The sequence below is a fragment of the Odocoileus virginianus genome, chromosome 16, assembly GCF_023699985.2.
Source record: "Odocoileus virginianus isolate 20LAN1187 ecotype Illinois chromosome 16, Ovbor_1.2, whole genome shotgun sequence".
Taxonomy (NCBI): domain Eukaryota; kingdom Metazoa; phylum Chordata; class Mammalia; order Artiodactyla; family Cervidae; genus Odocoileus; species Odocoileus virginianus.
Window position 1 is genome coordinate 56,960,617 of NC_069689.1, and position 14,059 is coordinate 56,974,675.

General features: G+C 44.5%; 1 protein-coding gene across 1 annotated transcript in view; it reads left to right on the forward strand.

Moving 5' to 3' along the window:
* The window catches only part of RASGRF1 (Ras protein specific guanine nucleotide releasing factor 1), a 103,030-nt gene extending 97,214 nt beyond the window's left edge, over positions 1 to 5,816 (forward strand). Inside the window, exons 26-27 of the mRNA XM_070478259.1 lie at positions 1,000 to 1,068; positions 4,485 to 5,816. Coding sequence (XP_070334360.1) covers positions 1,000 to 1,068; positions 4,485 to 4,577 — 162 coding nt within the window. The 3' untranslated portion in view covers positions 4,578 to 5,816. The remainder of the gene's footprint in view (positions 1 to 999; positions 1,069 to 4,484) is intronic.
* The last annotated feature ends 8,243 nt before the right edge of the window (positions 5,817 to 14,059 follow it).

A 14,059-nucleotide genomic window follows, 5' to 3' on the forward strand; every position in this document is an offset into this window, starting at 1 on the left:
TTTTTATTGAAGTATAGTTGATTTACAATACTGTGATAGTTTCAGGTATATGACATAATGATTCAGTGTTTTTATAGATTATATGAATGGATAAAGAAGATGTGGTGGTGGTGGTTTAATCGCTAAGTCGTTTCTGCCTCTTGCGACCCCATGGACTCTAGCCCACCAGGCTCCTCTGTCCATCAAATTTCCAAGAATTCTGGAGTGGGTTGCCATTTCCTTCTCCAAAAGAAGATGTGGTGTGTATATGTATATGTATGTATGTGTACATACATATATATTTATATATATACACACATGCACACACATATGCTGAAATATTATTCAGCCCTAAAAAAGAATGAAGTTCTAAGAGGTACAAAATGTTATGTATAAAATAAGCTATAAGGATATATTGTACAACACAGGGAATGTAACCAGTATTTTATAATAGCAACAAATGGATTATAACTTTTAAAAATTGTAAATCACTGTACTGTGCACCTGTAACTTATATAATAATGTGCATCAGCTATACTTCAATAAATGAATAAATTGAATGAGGTTCTGCCATTTGCAGCAACGTGGATGGACCTCGAGGATATTGTGCTTGGTGAAATAGGTCAGAGAAGGACAGATAGTCCATGTTACCCCTTATAACCTATAGATTTATTGATTCTTACCAAGGATCAGCCTTTGAGGCAGTTGCTAGTATAAGGAAAATCATGATTCTTCAGTAGCATCTCCCAGGAGGTGAATTAAGAGGCTGAGTTGATGGCTATTGATGTCCCTTCTGTTCTGCAGGGGGAGGGGGTCCAGGGGTGGTACTAGGAGCAAATTGTTTCTAAAACTCGCCTTCCTGGGACTTCTCTGGTGGCCCAGTGGCTAAGACTCCATGCTCCCAATGCAAGAGACACAGGTTTGATCCCTGGTCAGGGAACTAGATCCCACATGTAGCAACTAAGACCTGGCTCAGTCAAATAAATAATAAATATTTAAAACTCTCCTTCCTTCCTGCAGATATCTCACATCATCCGAGAGATCCGCCAGTTTCAACAAACTGCCTACAAGATCGAGCACCAAGCAAAGGTGAGCCGGCAGCATTTGCAGTCACTTCTGATTTCTCTTGAGTGCTGTGGCGGCAACCCCCTTCTTCCTGCCTCTTCCCCTCCCCCTCCAAACCCAAGCATTTTCTACCTTGAATTCCCTGGGCCCCACTCTTCCAGGAAGCCCTCCTCCGTGTGTCCTGTCCCCTGACCCACCACGAGTTCCCCCTCCTTCAGACAGAGCTTGTGTTCATCCCATAGCTCCCGTCTAATCTTTACCTGCCACAGGATGGCTTAGAATCATGCCTGATCTCCCTGGAGGCAAGAGAGCCATGTTTACCACATCTTTTCGAAACGCTCACCAGTTTCAAAGTTCACTGCTAGAAAGGGCACCCAGCAGAAAATCCCCCAGCCTCCAAGAAAGTTCCCCTCCCAACGCCAACCGCATCACTCATTCTTTGTGTGTGTTTGCAAGCACAACAAAACTTCTGTTTTACTCTGTTAGCAGGCTATACACACGCACATATTTCTTTGGGGCTTCCCACGTGGCTCAGTGGTAAAGAATCTGCCTGCCAATGCAGGAGACCTAAGAGATTTGGGTTCAATCCCTGGATTGGTAAGATCCCCTGGAGGGGGAAACAGCAACCCAGTCCAGTTTTCTTGCCTGGGAAATCCCATGGACAGAGGAGCCTGGTGGGCTACAGTCCATGAGGTCATAAAGAATCGAACACTACTGAACATGCATCTACTCCTTTGTGATAGACTTGCACTGTCTCCTGCCAGGTTCCATGAACTCACTCTGTCTTATAGCTGATAGCCACAGGGAGAAGAGAAACCTTAATCAAGTGTGCCGCTTTTTCCTTGTCATTCACTCATTCTTTGATTTGGCAGGTGCTTATTGAACACATACCAGGTACCAGGCACTGTATTAGGCCTTTGCCCCCTTCTTAAACTTGCCCTTGAGCTCCAATGTGCAAAACAAATAAATGTTACTGCCCTTTAGACTTGGAGAAGGAAATGACAGCCCACTCCAGTATTCTTGCCTGGGAAATCCCTTGGACAGAAGAGCCTGACGGGCTACAATCCATGGGTTGCAAAGAAAGGGACACAGCTGAAGAGACTTAAGCATACTAAGCATGCCCTTCAGGCTCCTTCTGTTAACAGCTTTGCAGTGGTGGTGTTTGCTGCCAGTCTCAACAGAAGCAACACTCTTAGGGAAACAAATGCTCATGATGGAGAAAACTGACCAGTCTGCTGACTTCCAGTATATTTGGAGAGTTGAGATTTTGTGCTCTATAAAGAACTGTTCATATGAAGCTACTAACTAGATATAAAAGTCTGGTCCTGGGACTTCCATGGTGGTCCAGTGGTTAAGACTCTGCCCTTCTACTTCAGGAGGCATGGGTTCGATCCCTGGTTGGGGTACTAAGATCCCACATGCTACATGGCATGGCCAAGAAATAAAAATAAGTAATTTTTTAAAAGACAGAAAAAAATAAAAGTCTGGTCTATTTCCCATAGCTGTAATATTGCCACGTCTTTATCAGAGTTTGTCTAGACATGAAATCTGAGGTCATCTTCCTGGAGGTGCTGGTTGAGAGCCATTAATCAGACACATAACCTTTTCATTGGTGACTAATGGTTAGCATCCTAGACAGCCAGGTCAGTCCCTCACAGTAGCAGAAGGTCAACTAGCAAAGAAGCTCACAAGGACTTGATTTTTCTCCTGCAGCTATCAGATGGTTCCCAATTACATACTAAGAAATGAAATTGTTTTCTTCCTCCTGATCGAAGTGTCTGTGGAAAAACATGAACCTTCAGCTCCAAACAACTGACAAGTCACTGAACCTTGGAAACGTGAAAGTGTTTAATTGCTCAGTCCTGTCCCACTCTTTCTGACCCCATGGACTGTAGCCGGCCAGACTACTCTGTCCATGGAGTTCTCCAGGCAAGAATACTGGAGTGGGTTGCCATTCTCTTCTCCAGGGGATCTTTCTGACCCAGGGGTGGAACCCAGATCTCCCATGTTGCAGACAGATTCTTTAGCATCTGAGCCACCGCTGAGCCTTGGAGAGATTCTTCATGAAGGGTAGGAGTCTACCTGTGAGATGTGGGTTCTGATCTCTCATTGTACATTTAACACGCAGGAGTCCAGCAAAGCACTTAGGAGTTGCGTGAAGTGGAGCACATGGAGTAAGGAGAATAGTTTAATCCATGTGGTGACTCTTCCTGATTTTCCACTCTGAGATTTTGCCCTGGAGTGAGCCTCGTGAGGGGAAGAACAGGGAGCCTCCTTTCTTACACAGCCTCAGCTTCCGCAGTCGGCTCCTGGGGGATTCTCTCTTATGCTATGTAATCCTGATGTTTAAGAACATTTTTCCAACATATGGAAACACTAAAAGAACTGTCTCTGGAGTTGGAAATGGTAACCCACTCCAGTATTCTTGCCTACAGAATCCCATGGACAGAGGAGCCTGGCGGACTACAGTTCATAGGGTCACAAAGAGTCCGACACAGCTGAAGCAACTGAGCACACATGCACGAAAGAACTGTGAACACCCGTGCATCCACGGCGTAGACGCTACAATCGACATTTTAGATACATAGATATAGATGTGAATGTGAATGTGAAAGCTGCTCATTCACGTCCAGCTCTTTGCGACCCCATGGACTACACAGTCCATGGAATTCTCTAGGTCAGAATACTGGAATGGGTAGCTGTTCCCTACTTCAGGGGATCTTCCCAGGTCTCCCACATTGCAGGCAGATTCTTTACCAGTTAAGCCACCAGGGAAGCCCATAGAGAGAGATGATTATATTTTGAAATATCTATTTATTTGGCTGCACCGGGTCTTTGTTGCACCATGAAGGATCTTTAGCAGCAGCACTTGAATTCTTAGTTGCAGCATGTAGGGATCTAGTTTCCCAACCGGGATGGAACCCTGGCCCCTTGCATTGGGGGCGTGAAGTCTTAGCCACTGGACCACCAGGCAAGTCTCATAGCTATAGACAATTTTTTGATATGAGCCTAAAATATGTCTTCTAACACTCAACCACAGGAATGATGGTCAAGAGTAATTTTGACCATATGTGATTTTGTATTACTATGAAGACAAAAATTTAAGACAATACTAAAAAATAGTATTAAGACACAACAGGGACTTCAATGGTGGTCCAGTGGTTAACAGTCCGCCTTCCAGTGCAGGGGACACGGGTTCAATCCTGGTTGACGAATTAAGATCCCACATGCCTTGCAGTGTGGCCAAAAAATAATAATAATGAAGCAAAATCATAAACATTAAAACATTCATTGTTTTTAATGCATCTTTGCCTCATGTGCAAGCCTGATGCCCCTCTCCCCATGATGCTGCCTGATTCCTGGGAGACACTCAGTGACCACTTAGTATATTATGGAGATCGCATCACCTTGCATTCCTTCTTCTCTTTTCCTTTTCTCAGGTAACGCAGTATTTACTGGACCAATCTTTTGTAATGGATGAAGAAAGCCTCTACGAGTCTTCTCTCCGAATAGAACCAAAACTCCCCACCTGAAGCTGGTACACAGCCCAGATCCAGCCGCTCCCATGGACACGTGCTATATGATACTGTACATAGTCGTTTGGTTTCTCTGGGTTTTCTTCTTTAGTATGTGCTTCTCCAAGAAACAAATCCGTTCTTGTTCTTAGATTACCATAGAACCAGAATATGAATTTCTGCACCGTTTAAGACTTGGTCTGCCCGCCCCACCCCTCGTCTCCTGCAGTGCCTGGTTCTTTTCATCAACCATCCTTTCAGTCTGTCCTTCCCAGCCCGTTACTCTTCTCCAAAGGGAAAACAGACCCCGCGCATACACAACTCTTAGGCACCTGTCCTGCTTCTGTCTGCCCCCAGCCCAGGCCTCTGGGCTGAGTTGGCCAGGCAACATCCTCCGGCATGTTCCATGTAGTTGTGATAACTGGGTGGGGGGTGGGGGGAGGTGGGAGGGGGAACCATACCCCGGAGTCTGGTCATTGACAAATCTTCCTGCTGATGGTGACGCCGATTTCCAGAGCAGCTTTTCCAGCCCAAATCGCAGGTCTCCAAACTCCGCACCTCCCAGTGACCCGGAGGGAAGAGGGTCCTGTCCGCTGAGAACCACGCCCCACGACAGCCTCCGAGGCCACCGCCTCATTCAGGCACCGTGCCACTCCTGGTTCTGGAAATAGCACCAGGGGGCATGACCATCTGTCTCCGTAACCCTGGACAAGGCCCCAGAACTTCCCGAGGAAAACAGAATCACAACACCAAGTCGTGTCGACTTTGCCAAAGGCGGCCAGCATCCACTGCAAGTCAGGAACACGTGAAAAATGTCACTTTTCCTCTTTGAGCCGCCTAATGGTCACGACAAAGCTTACGTTGAGATGCTCCCAGTCTGTATGCCTTGTGAAAAATAGTACCACACTGTAGATTTAGAAACTCAATAACCAAGTGTTTTTATTGCATATACTGTAGTCCTGTCTAAATGCCTTCTAGCAGGAATATAGTACTGTAGTGCTTATTCTGTGAATACTACCATCTATTTTTTACATTGTACAGTATAGAAAACACAGGTCAACTCTGAAGTGGCAGGCATGCTCCACTCCGACAAACAGACAACTTTTGCTGTAAGCAATACCTAGTGGTATGAGAATTCTATTTCAAGTCCTATAATATTTCAACTTACAGCTTGTTTGGAAAACAATTTCCATTTTTGTAAAAATATATGTTTCCTGATTACCTCTTGCTAATAAATCTATTCTATCTCAGGGTGAACGGTGGAATTTTGATGGGTTTCATTTATTCACTCGAGGAATGTTTGATGAACACTTGGTCCTTCTCAGCCTCTGGACTCAGACCAGAGGTCTGGAGTGGTCAGGGCATCCATTCCTGCTTTTGGGGGGAACTCATAATCTGATGTCAAAGAGCATGAATTTGAGCAAACTCTGGGGGATAATGGAAGACAAGGGAAGCCTGTTGTGCTACAATCCATGGGGTTGCAAGGAGTCAAACAAAATTAAGCAACTGAACAACAACAATATAGTCTGATGAGGGAGACTGTTGCAGTTTTCTATTGTAGCAGGAACAAATAACTCCAAAACTTAATGGCTGAAAACAGTTTTGCACAATTCTGTGGGTTGTCTGGGTCCAGCTGGTGGTCCTTGCTTGGGGTCCCTTGTGAGGTGAGGATCTTAGTTCTTTGACCAGAACTGCACCCCCTGCATCGGCTGCTGGGGAAGGAGTGTCTGGAGAGGTGGGTTGTAGTTGTCTCAGGAGTATGGCCATACCAATGGTGGGTGGTGACGCACCCACCAGCCCCCCAAGAATTTATATCTCGCCTCTGGGCATGCGTACCTCAGTAACTATAAGTCTGCCCTGATCCTGACCTCCTAGAGCTCATGACCTGGCTGAAGAGAAGAAACACAAAGCAAATAACCCTCATGTTCCTAACTGCATCTCACATCTCCTCCAGGCTCCTCAAAACAAACTACCTAGAGGGCTTCCCAGGTGGCTCAGTGGTGAAGAATTTGCCTGCCAATGCAGGAGATGCAGGTTCGATCCCTGATCTGGGAAGACCCCATGTGCCATGGGGCAACTAAGCCCATGCACCACAACTACCTGTGCTGTAAAGACTGGTAGCTGCAACTCCCGAAGCCCACGCTCCCTAGAGCCTGTGCTCTGCAACAAGAGAAGCCACTGCAATGAGAAGCCCATGCATCACAGCTGGAGAAATGCCACCGCTCGCAGCAACATAGACTCAGTGCAGCCAAATAAATAAACAAACAAACTACATAGAAACTGCCACCGAGTGCCCTAAGGGCCCCTCACTCTACTGGCCCAACCTGACCTCATCAACTCCCCACTGCCCCGGGTCTCCTTAGCACCCATCCCTGTGGTAGGAGCTAGAAACCCAGAGGTCACCCTGACTCTCACTTTAAAGGGTCACCTGATCTGGGCACTGTTAACCCCTAACTACCTCTCCACACTGGCCACAGCTCTTCATTGCCTCTGCCACTACCTTGGATGAGCAGTTCCCGATTTTTTTATCTAAGGGACCCCTCTATACTCGCAAAAACTATCAAGGACCCCTCCCAGAAAAAGACTATATAAATGGGTTACATCCGTAGGTATAATTGTATTACTGGTTATTTTATTTGAAAAACTTCAGGAAATTTTTAAAATAATTTTTAATTAATTTAAAAATAGCAGTAACACCAGCAATTCCACTTGTGGGTATTTGCCCAAAAGAATTGAAAACAAGATCTCAAAGACATAATGTACACTCATTTTCATAGTAACTTATTCACAATAACTGAAAGGTATAATCAATCCAAGTGTCCATCAACAGATGAATAAACAACCAGTGGTAGACATACAACAGAATGGGACTCAACATTTCAAAAGAAAGAAATTCTAGGACTTCCCTGGTGGTCCAGTGGTTAAGACGCTGAGCTTGCAATGCAGGGGGCTCAGTAAGTTCAATCCCTGGTTGGGGAACTAAGATCCCACATGCCGCGCCATGTGCCCTCCCAAAAATAAAATTAAAAATGAATAAAAGGACACAAACTATTGTTGTAGAATCTGAAGTCACAAAACACACCTCAGAGGACACTCAAGACAATGGAGAACAGTTTATCACACCAGCGGTTGTGATAAGGGAAATCGGTTCCCAACAAGGCCCATGCTGATTTCGGAGGCTTCGGGTTTATACCCTCCACTACATGACTGGTTACACTTTAGTAATTAGTTTTACAACATGCAGGCATGGAAGAATTAACAATTACAACATGCAAGTGCAGACGCTATTATTAATCTGAGACAACCTGACCCTTACTTCCAATCGTTGCTTGCCACCTGTGAGAAGGGACTTTCCTGGTTTTTTTTAATGATGGGTAACAAGGTCCGTCTAGTCAAGGCTATGGTTTTTCCAGTGGTCATGTATGGATGTGAGAGTTGGACTATGAAGAAAGCTGAGCACCGAAAAATTGATGCTTTTGAACTGTGGTGTTGGAAAAGACTCTTGAGAGTCCCTTGGACTGCAAGGAGATCCAACCAGTCCATCCTAAAGATCAGTCCTGGGTGTTCATTGGAAGGACTCATGCTGAAGCTGAAGCTCCAATACTTTGGCCACCTCATGGGAGGAGTTAACTCATTGGAAAAGACCCAGAAGCTGGGAGGGATTGGGGGGCAGGAGGAGAAGGGGACAACAGAAGATGAGATGGCTGGATGGCATCACCGACTCGATGGACATGAGTTTGAGTAAACTCCAGGAGTTGGTGATGGACAGGGAGACCTGGTGTGCTGCAATTCATGGGGTCGCAAAGAGTCAGACACAACTGAGTGATTGAACTGAAGTGAACTGAACTGAACAGGGTTCAGGCCCAGTTCACATCCTGCCTTAAGTCTTCAAGATGGAATCCCTCTTGTCCTCCTCCCAGCAACCCCAACACTACCACTTGGATAAAGCTTGAAGATGTTATGCTAAGTGAAATAAACCAATCACAAAAAGGTAAACACTGTACAATTCCACTTATATGAGGTCCCTAGAGCAGTCAAATTCATAGAGATAGAAAATAGAATGGTGGTTACTAGCATTTGTTGTTGTTGAAATTTTTAAAATTTAAGAAAAGACATTCACTATCTGATAGCTCTCTTCCAGTATTTTTTAACCATTCAGACGTATTTCGTGGGAATATTTATTCACATAATTTTCCTTAATACATTTCTTTCTACACAAGAGTGAGTTTAAAAGTCTCTGTAACATTTTCAATTACAGCAATAACACTTTAATAAATTATAAATTAACAGAATCTTCATGTTTGCTTTAAAAAAATCATTTATCAAATGTTAAATTGCACAAAGGCAAAAACATGGCTCATTCATCCACTTCTGCTCAGCACCAAGCCTGGCATATTGTGACATTCTGCACAGAATGTTTGTTGAATGAATGAACCACATCACTCTTCAGATTATGAACCCTGAACCAGCAACACTAACATTGCCTGGGAATCTGGTAGAAAAGCAGGATTGCCCCACCTCAGACTTCTTGAACCTGAATCTGAGCAAGCTCTCCAAGTGACGTGTGAGCACATGACCATTTTAGAAGCACTGGATTTGACCAAGCACACATCATTCCAGTCCCTGAATATGTCAGCACACTACCTCTCCAATTGCACCACCCTCTATGCCAGTTAGACCAAACTACTGACTGCTCTCATAATCAATTTTTTATTTTTATGTCAGTCAATTCCACTGTTCTTTAAATCTCCTTCTCAGAAGACTTCACCAATTTTCTCCAATCAGGGGCTTCATCTGTACCCATCTCAGGTTGATCTCTGCCTCACGTCAAGGACCTGTGTCACTTCCCTCCTATGAGATTCCACATGGACTAGGTGGTCTGACTCAGCCTGTGTCTCCTGCGGCTCCCAGTACCACACCTAGCCCATGAGAGATGCTCTTGTCAGGTCTGATTCAGAGTGGGGCTGCAAGGAAAAAGAAGTGAAAGGAAAAATAAACTTCATCAAAATTAAAAACTGTTGCACATTGAAGAACATTCTCAAGAAAGTTAAAAGACCACCTACAGAATGAAAGAGAATCTTTCTGCAAATCATATATTGGATAAGAGTTTAGTATCCAGAATATATAAAGAACTCTAACAAACTCAAAAGCAAAAAGACAACAAACCAACTTAAAAAATGGTCAAACCCAGAGGGATCAGGTGGAGAGGGAGGTGGGAGAGGGGATCGGGATGGAGAATACATGTAAATCCATGGCTGATTCATGTCAATGTATGGCAAAAACCACTACAATATTGTAAAGTAATTAGCCTCCAACTAATAAAAATAAATGGAAAAAAATGGTCAAAAATGGGACTTCCCTGGGGTCCAGTGACTAAGACTCCTAATGCAGGCGACCCAGGTTTAATCCCTGGTCAGGACACTAGATCCCACATGCTGTAACTGAGACCTGGCCCAACCAAATAGATAAATAAATAGGTGGGGCGAGGGGTTGTTTTCTGCTTTGAATGGACAAAGAACTTGCATAGACATTTCTCCAAAGAAGATATGCAAATGGCCTATAGGCACATGAAAAGATATTAAACAACATTGGTTATTCAGTTCTGTCAGTCATGTTCAACTCTATGCGACCCCATGAACTGCAGTACACCAGGCTTCCCTGTCCGTCACCTACTCCCAGAGTTTACTCAAATTCATGTCCATCAAGTAGGTGATGCCATCCAACCATCTCATCCTCTGTCATCCCCTTCTCCTGCCTTCAATCTTTCCCAGCATAGAGTCTTTTCCATTGAGTCAGTTCGCATCAGGTGGCCAAAGTATTGGAGCTTCAGCTTCAGCATCAGTCCTTCCAATGAATACTCTACTCAGGACTGATTTCCTTTAGGATGGACTGGTTGGATCTAGTTGCAGTCCAAGGGACTCTCAAGAGTCTTCTCCAACAACACAGTTCAAAAGCATCAGTTCTTCAATGATCAGTTTCTTTATTGTCCAACTCTCACATCCATACATGACTACTGGAAAACCATAGCTTTGACTAGATGGACCTTTGTTGGCAAAGTAAAGTCTCTGCTTTTTAGTATGCTGTCTAGGTTGGTCATAGCTTTTCTTCCTGGGAGCAATAATCTTTTAATTTCATGGCTGCAGATCATGAACTCCTTATTGAAAAATTCAGACTTAAATTGAAAAAAGTATGAAAATCCACTAGACCATTCAGGTATGACCTAAATCAAATCCCTTATGATTATACAGTGGAAGTGACAAATAGATTCAAGGGATTAGATCTGATGCACAGAGTACCTGAAAAACTATGGATGGAGGTTCATGACATTGTACAGACGGCAGTTATTAAAAGCGTCCCCAAGAAAAAGAAATGCAAAAAGGCAAAACGGTTGTCTGAAGAGGCCTTACAAATAGCTGAGAAAAGAAACAATGCGAAAGGCAAAAGAGAAAAGGAAAGATATACGTTGGTCATTGAGTGAGTGAAGGAGTGAAAGTCACTCAGTTGTGTCTGACTCTGCAACCCCATGGACTACATAGTCCATGCAATTCAGCAGGCCAGAATGCTGAAGTGGGTAGCCTTTCCCTTCTCCAGGGGATATTCCCAACCCAGGGATCGAACCCAGGTCTCCAGCATTGCAGGTGGATTCTTTACCAGCTGAGCCACAAGGGAAGCCCACATTGGTCATTAAAGAGATGCCAATCCAAACCACAATGAGATATTATTTGACACCCACTAAGGGGACGACAGAGGATGAGATGGCTGGATGGCATCACCGACTCGATGGACATGAATTTGAATAAACTCCAGGAGTTGGTGATGGACAGAGAGGCATGGCGTGCTGCGATTCATGGGGTCGCAAAGAGTCAGACACGACTGAGCGACTGAACTGAACTCAACTGAAGATGGTGATGATAAAAGACAAAACAAAGACAAAACAGAAAGTAACAATTCTCTGAAAGAGAAATAGGAATCTTCATACATTGTTGGTGGGATGTAAAATGGTGCAGCCACTCAGTCACTGTGGAAAACTGTCTGGCATTTCCTCAAAAAGTTAAACACAGAATCACAATATAATCCACTAATTCCACTCCTAGTGTATACCCAAGAGAAATAAAAATATATGTTCACTCAGAAACTTGTATGTGAATGTTTACAGCAGTATTATTCAAAATAGCCAAAAGGTAAAAAAAAACCCAAATTCCCATCAACAAATAAATGGATAAACAAAACATGGTACACATACCATGGAATATTATTCAGCTTTTAAAAGAAGCAAGATGCTGATGCATTCCATAAGTTGGATGAACTTTGAAAACATTATGCTACATTATAGAATCCAGACACAAAAAATCACAAGGTGCATGATTTATTTCATATAAAATGTTCAGAACAGGCAAATTCATAGAGACAGGAAGTGATTAATGGTTGCCAAGGGGATGGAGGGAGGGAGTGCGGTTACTTAAAGGACAAGGCTGTTCTTTGGCAGAGGGTTTTTTAAAAGTTTTGAAACTAGAAAGAGGTAGTGCTTGCACAATGCTGTGAAGGCACTAAATGCCGCTGAATTCTATACTTTAAAATGGTTAATCCATGGGACTTCCCTGGCCATCCAGTGATTAACGCTCCATGCTTCCACTGCATGGAGCATGGGTTTGATCTGTGTTCATAAAACTACAATCCGCCCCCCCAAAAAAAACTACAATCTCACATGCTGCGCAGTGCAACCAAAAAAAATAAAAATAAATAAAACAGTCAATTCATGTGATGTGAAATTTACCTCAGAAAGAGAGAGGAAGAAGTGACTGTAGTTATTGTTCAGTTTCTCAGTCGTGTCCGACTCTACAAGTCCATGGACTACAGCACACCAGGCCTCCCTGTCCTTCACCATCTCCCAGAATTTGCCCAAGTTCAGTGCTCACTAAAAAGTACTCCTGATGTAAATTATATCAGTTATTGTATCAGAAATTATATCAGTTAATGGGAGAACTCTGAATTGTATGCTTTAAAATGGTGAATTATATATACTACATAGATCTCACTTCATTTGAAAAAAAACAGTAAGAAATAAAACAGGGAAAGGGGCTGGTCAGAGAGAGCTTCTCACTTCTCCCAAGTGTCCCAAACTGGGCCTTGAAAGCCTAGAAACCCCAAGTTTTCTGGCTGAGAGAGAGGGGGGCCTGAGTGTCTCTGATGAGGGGCAGCCTGAGTGATGGCTGAAGAGGTCTGCTGAGATGCCCAGAGAGAGGGCAGGGGCAGGTCAGGGCCTGCCGGGGTCCCTGAGCAGCTGGCCGGGGAGTCATGTAGGGCCTGATGGTGAAGGGGCCCAGCCTGATTCTATTTTCAGTCCATCAGCCCCTTATCAGCACTTATCACACATATGCCGTAACGTATGTTTACTGTGCAATTATTGCCCACACTCAGATCAAGTGACTCCCAGCCCAGGAACAGTCGGGGTCCACTTCTCGTCGCTCGGAGGGGAAGTCAATCCTGCTCGCACAGGACAGGGTCCAGGCAAACTGGCTGCTCCTCTTCCAGATCTAGAGCCTCTCAGCGGCCCCTCCAAGCTTCGTGCCCACCCATAAACTCCCTACACCCGTTCTTCTTACTCCCCAGGGGTCTCATGCAACAATCCTAAAGGAAATCAATCCTGAATATTCATTGGAAGGACTGATGATGAAGCGGAAGCTCCAGTGTTTTGGCCTCCTGATGCAAAGAGCCAATTTATTGGAAAAGACCCAATGCTGAGAAAGGTTAAAGGCAGGAAGAGAAGGGGGCGACAGAGGATGAAATGGTTGGATGGCATTACCGACTCAATGGACATGAGTTTGAGCAAACTCCGGGAGATAGTGAAGGACTGGGAAGCCTGGCGTGCTGCAGTCCATGGGGTCACAGGGAGTCGGACACAACTGAGAGACAACAACGTCTCTCACGGCCATTGGAAGCCTCATCAGGAGAGCAGCATAGAACCTCCAAGCCTCTCTCAGCCAGGACCCGAAGCCCCTCAAATACCACCATTAATGCCACCAGCGTTTTATCATCTGACTCAGAATAAATAACAATGACTACTGCTGCTACCACCTCTGTCCAGCCTGCAGCGTTTCCGGCTCTGCTTCTGAGCATGAACTCCCGGGTGTTTTTAACCTCCATTTCACAGAGGAGGACAAGACACAGGAAACCTGATTTTCAAAATATTTAACTGCCATGAGTTATGGCATGAGTACTGACCACCAAGACTAACGGCCAAGAGGGTGCAAACTGGCTGAAAATCAACCAGTTCTGCAAGGCACCCTCCAAAGTCATACAGGCTAAAGCATCACATTGCAGATACAGATGATGAATTCAGGAGTTGGGGAAGAGAAAGTTCATGCAGAGGCGGGAGGAAGGGGTTGGAGGTTGGGCTGAGTCAGGACAAGGAGCTCAGCTATGGACTGGTGTGAGGAGTGCAGTGGAGCTGGACACTGCAAACAGAATAGGGATATATCCAAGGTCTTAAGGGAAAACAA